Here is a 6,035-nt window from a genome sequence, read left to right as displayed (position 1 = left end):
TGTTTCTACAAAACGCATTAATTAAAAAATGGATGTAGTCTTTCTCTGAGTGCTACCGCCCAGGAAACTGAAATCTTTATCAGGCCATCTGAAGGCGATGGTTTATGTTTTAAGAACTTGTCTGTTTGTTTTTTTTTTAATACTGATGCAACTTTTCACATGAAGTTCCTGTACCTGTGAGCTGTCCTGTGAGATCTCCACAGTCGGAGGGTCTGGGCTGTAGACAGTCATCATCTCTGGCAGGGCCAGCTCCTCAGGCTCCATGCCCCTGGCAGGTCTGTAGTTTGTCTCGGGAGAGCTCTTCTCCACCTCACACAGACTGCTGAATGATTCCTGGGAGGAAGCCCAGTCTGTGCAGTCTGTAGGCACGCTCAGTCTGTGTTCACTCCTCCCAGCTCCTCCATCAACCACTCCCACAGTCAGGCCACTCCCACCTCCTTCCTTGCATCTAGACGGCTTGACAAGCGGTGTGCAGGGGTTGCTGTAACAGGGAGTGTTATATTGTTGGAGATGCGTGCTGGGGGAGATCTGGGAGTACTCCTGCCTCATGTCTCTCATGTCAGGAACAGAGGAGCTCATCCGATTGTCCATCAAGTGTTCAAGCTGGGAAGCTGGCTTGCTTGAGCTTGTCTTGCCTCGCCGGAGGTGTGGCAGCATTTTCTGGCGGAGATGGCGCAGCACGCCCGGCTTCTTGGAGTCCATGATAGAAGGGAGTTTCAGTCTGTGTCTAAGATCTGGACATCACTGAGAGCTATAGTAAAGAACAGAGACAGAGGGTTACGGTCCATCAGTCTGTCTCACATGTTCACAACTAACTGGGAAATTGTCAGTCAGATTAAATTCTTCTGTCAAACACAAGAAACCAAGATGAATTCTTATGAAAATGTAATGAAGCTCAATTTGATCGTCATTAGCCCTGAAATAATTACAACTATTAAAGGATAACTGTATTAATGTGCATCAAAACTGTCTTAGTATTTGCTTTCATGCCAAAAGTTAGACGAGGTCTTCTCATGCATCTGTTAAATGTTACGCTATAGCCATCAGCCAGTTAGCTTAGCTTAGCATAGAGATAGGAAACAAGGGGAAACAGGAGGGCTGAATGATATGCATATTATCGTGAGTCACAATTTCAGCCGGAATTGTAATTTTTACATTTAATTTTCACTGAAAAAAATATAAAAATGATAATGATGTGATGTTTGTTGGGGCTTGTACCAAACAGGTACATTTAGATCTGAAGAATATGATTTATAACCCGGGGCAATCTGTAGCACCACAATGCTTAATTTATGGTATGTTGTGACACATTTTCCCTTATCAAAAAATTCCAAGTCCTGCAATTTGGATATTGCACTTGGCCATATTGCAATTTCGATACTATTTCAATTAATTGTTCAGCCCTAGTAAACAGCTAGCCAGGCTCTGTCCAAAGGTAACGCACCAGCACCTCTGTAGCTCCCACATTAACTAGTTAGATCTTGTTTTCTTATGCCAGTGCAGCCTCATTATTTAGCAAAGTGTCATGAGAGTGATATCAATCTTCCAATCCAATAGAGCAAATCTACAAATACTCTTTTAAGTTATTCTAAGACATATGTTCATAGCTCAATGTGTGACCACAATCAGCTCACTAATATTAACAGACAAACTGGGAGTAATAACTGTAGTAATGTAATTTAACCTAATTCATAATAGTTAGGATAATTAAATTTTTTACACACAGACTCCTATGCAGTGTTGAAAGACAGAACTTTTTCACAACAGCAAACAATGAGTCCACCACAACATTTGTATGTGTTGAACTGTAGATGCAATTCCCATCAGTTAAGTAAAACATGTAATGTCAGACAATTATGAAATGGTGTGATCTAATGACACTGCTAAATGTATTTTTTCTCATTTCACTTTTTTGGGGCTTTTAACTATATCCACTGGTCTTCTGAAGAGGGTCTTTGAAGAAGACCGTGAGAATAAGTATTAACAGTAAGGTCCAAAAGTTGTACAGTATGGTGAAGCCTGTATATCCCTAATATGATCTAATTTTTGGAGTGTAGCCGCTAGTGGTTTTAAAGCCCTTGTTAATGTGTGTGAATGTATGTGTTTGTGGGTGTGTGGGTGTGTATTTGGCTGAGCCATGTATCATTTATTCTCAGTTTACTCAATGCAAAGTTGCTCTCATTAGGTGAAACAAGATCTGTAATTCAAATGAAATGAACAGCTGGTAAACAAATCAGTCAGTACATACTATGATGCCTCATTTATACCTCAAGCTGTCATCTCTCTGAATGATATCTGTTAGACAGCAGCACCTGCCCAGAGCTGCTGCTGCTTCTGACAAAACCTGATTCTGTAAACCAACAACCCCATAAGCCTCTTAACAGCTTCATACTTCTTACTTCAATACTTCATACTATTGTTATTTGCTGCGGCCAGCGACCTGCCATGTTATCAGCTGGTAAGGGGAAGTGGAGGAAAAGGCGGGGTGGTAACAGATGAAGGAACACGATAGGAATCAGTTTTTACAAAGCTGGCAAAGATGATGGCAGAAGTTAAGGAGTGAAACTGAGTGTAGTGTTTGAAAATTAGAGCACAAGCATTTAAAACCTAATCTCAGACATATAAACAGCAACAGCTGAAATCATATTTCTATCAAAAGAGATACTAGTATCTAGTGTAGTCAGAGGTGAGCTGAAGTAGTTTTCCCAGGAATAAGTCAGTTTACAACCATTTATTTCTACATCTAGTTTGGTAAAAACGGGTAAACTAATGACTCTGATATCTGTAGCCTAGATTCAGAATTCTCTGGCCTGACCCAAATATAGGGATTAGATGGTGGATCACGGAAACAGTGACAGAGAGAGAGAGCAGCATGCAGAGGAAAAGGATGATGGCCACTAATAGGCCATACAGCGGCCTGACTGCAGATCTGTCAGGTATTTAACCGACAAGTGATGATGATGTTAATGTATTATTTTATCTTAAGTATACAATTTGGTCATGATCTACTAGTCTACTACAGACACACTGTGTTGACATGGTTAAAAAATTTTCAGAAATAAAATTAAAAGCCACTATGTGAAAAAAAAATCATGATGTGATTATATTAGATTTTATTTGTAGGACATGTCGAAAACTACATGTAACTGTTCTAAGCTGCGCTAATCAATGTTTTTATATTAATAATGGAATAAATGGTATGTGTATGTGTAAAACCCCAAAAATTATCACCTATATTTGTAATTCCACTTGGCACTATAGAGTGTTTTGGTGTTTTTTAGCTCGTTATTGTGTTTTTTAATGCATGGAACTTAATTGTTTTGATTCAGTTTTAACAGAATCATTTTCAGCAGCAGCTGTCAGAGAAGAAGCTCTAAAAACCAACTGTACACTACCTTTCCAGCACCAAACAGCAGACACACAAAGTTAGCAACTAGCTTGTGAACACAGTGGAGCATTTAGCAGAGAAAAAGTAGAAGATATTTCACTCAGGAGTTGGTGGAGGCCAAAACTAAAAGGAGTGAATTTTCGGCTTACAGACGTTAGATTGGCAGAAATACAAAAATGAATACAAATGAATGCTAATGTTGCTCTGCGTCTGCTAGGTGTGTAAATAAAAGCTACAGGTTTGCCTTATCGAATTTAAAAGGTGATGATATGTGAGAGTCGTGTTTACAGCTTAAGATTTTCATCACCTACGCTGGCTCTAAAACAGTTATTATCCATATCATTCTTTGTTTTGCCTTGTTGTTGAAAGGCCAGGCAATGCAGTGAAGCTGTTAAGGCTGTAGCACAAACCAGCCCAGTTCAAGGAGATGCTGACGCAATCTATCCTTCCTGCAGACAACCTTGGTCCAGAAACCATCTGACCAACCTCACTTGCATCACATATTTAGTCCTTTATCTTGTTTTAAGCAACTTTAGTGATGGTAAAAAAAAAAAACATGATTTGTCTCCTATATCACGATAAACAATTAGCCAATAGTGCACAGGTCAAAGGTCAGTGTTACACAAACATGACTCAGCATTTGATGATCATAAAGACGGACTGATAGTTAGAGAAAATTATATGAGCATGAAGGATAGACGAGAACAAAACACCATTTAATTTACTTGTAATATATAAAAATTCAATTCTGTAATAAAAAGTTATTCTATTAACAAAAAATTATGCAGCAAATATTTAGACTAAAATTAAGACGTGTGTCTAATTAGAATACACACAACCATTGAAAAACTGGTGATTCTACTGATAACAATATCAATGATAATAATAATGACAATACATTCTAACAAATGTTGAACAAATATGTATATAGATATACGTTGGATTGTGTTGCCACAAATAAGTAGGCTATAATACCTGGGAACATGTGTACAGTTAATGTAAATACGTGTGTTTTATAACTGGCCAGTGAATGCTCTGTTCATGCAGGGTTTTTTTTTTTTTTACTTTGCATGAAATTTACATAAGAAGAACCTTTGGAAATATGAATGAAGCCAAGTTGTGTTAGTGATAAGGACGAGGTGATCTGAGGTGCATAAGTCTGAAGTGTAGAGTTAACAGGTTTTTAGTCATGATAAGTAACTAGAAGGTGTTTAAACTTAATTTGAGCCTCTGTCCTTGTTATAACAGGGGCTGGACGGGATGACTCGTGTACCAGTGACTGTAAGAAAACTTTGCACATCTGCACATACTGCATTCCCACTCTCACTCCTAAATGAGGTCATCTCCATTTGAAAAAAACAAAGACAAATGCCTGATAGAATGCAAATAACAGATGAAAGCATTTTAAAAATGATATTGGGTTAATCCGTTGTTAAACATGAAAGCACTTTTGCTGACTGGATCCTCCAAAATTTAGAGATGATGAGCGAGCAATGATTTATTGATTTATATAAATACCTACTGTATATATTATGTTCTCATTTTAATGGATGTGTTTTATAAGAAGTTGAGAGTTGCAGTGATAAAGGCTTTTTGAGGCCTCTTATGTTTTGTTTTTTATTTTCTGTGGGCTGTGTTGAGCAAGACTGTGGGCTGTCTTCTCAGAACAAGACAAGAAGCTATTTCCTGAAACAATTTCACATTGTGGTCCCTACTCTTTGATATGCTGCAAGACTACACACAAACAACAAATATATATACATATATAAAACTCATGCATGGATAAAAAACCTGCAGTTCTGGTGGATTTAGAGCTTCCTGTTTTGTCAGTTTTATGGTTACAAGCTTTTGTATACAGTGTCAATATAAAACATGACCTTAAGCACATATGGGTTTAGTAAACATTGGAATTTCTAAGGGGAAAACCATTTTCAGTCTGTCATTAAAAATGGGATAATATTCTAACTTAGCAATAATAGCAGTTCTTCATGTATTGTATGCATGAAACACATGTAGTAATGCTGTGGATGGAGCTCCACTAACTGTAATGTTGTATATTTTAGTGTATGTACATACATACACCTGTACGTACACGTGCTCTTTTATTCGGAATGTATACGGATGTAAACGGATGTTTGGTAATGACCAACAAGCATCCGTTTAAAAATGACACCAAACTTCACGGAGGAACTTCTGGTTACGTCCAGCACTGTACTGCTAGAAGACTTTGTGTGTGGCAATAACTCGAAAGCATTTTCATTTAAACAAGTTTTGTTTGTTTGATATCAATGCTGAATTGAGACTTACCGACAAGGAAACTTCCTTAATTTGTTGTACAAGAAATAAGATTGTAAATTAGTGGTAAAAAAAAAAAAAAGTATGTAATTGCCACATATTTAAACAGAGTCTTACCTCGAGCTCAGCCTCCCTCCCTCCATGGGCAGCAGCAAAAAACAGAACAACCTCACAAGGTGACAAGACGTTAGAGTTCAAACTGAAGCCGTTGAGATTCCTCACCTGTCCGCCCTGAGAAATGTTTCCGGGAAGGAGGCTCACCTGACCCGCCCCGACTCAAAGACCCCCACAAGTAACTAAACTTGGTAGCTTTCTGATTCCCGCCAAGAAAAAGTAATAATGAGTGACCCTT

General features: G+C 38.2%; 1 protein-coding gene across 3 annotated transcripts in view; it reads right to left on the bottom strand.

Moving 5' to 3' along the window:
* mctp2b (multiple C2 domains, transmembrane 2b) overlaps positions 1-6,035 on the bottom strand; it is a 35,139-nt gene that overhangs the window by 28,952 nt on the left and 152 nt on the right. For 2 of the 3 annotated variants that reach the window (XM_023429702.2, XM_023429705.2), the window contains exon 2: positions 175-751. In XM_023429702.2, coding sequence (XP_023285470.1) covers positions 175-702 — 528 coding nt within the window. In that variant the 5' untranslated portion in view covers positions 703-751. Of the gene's footprint in view, positions 1-174; positions 752-5,800; positions 6,027-6,035 lie in introns of those variants that run through there. The other variant, XM_023429704.2, reaches the window with a different exon arrangement.

This window comes from Seriola lalandi, unplaced genomic scaffold, assembly GCF_002814215.2.
Source record: "Seriola lalandi dorsalis isolate HSWRI2012SDOR001 ecotype SW California unplaced genomic scaffold, Sedor1 jcf7180002054898, whole genome shotgun sequence".
Lineage (NCBI taxonomy): Eukaryota > Metazoa > Chordata > Actinopteri > Carangiformes > Carangidae > Seriola > Seriola lalandi.
The sequence above is the reverse complement of the archived record's forward strand: the minus strand, read 5'-3'. Positions and strand labels throughout refer to the sequence as shown.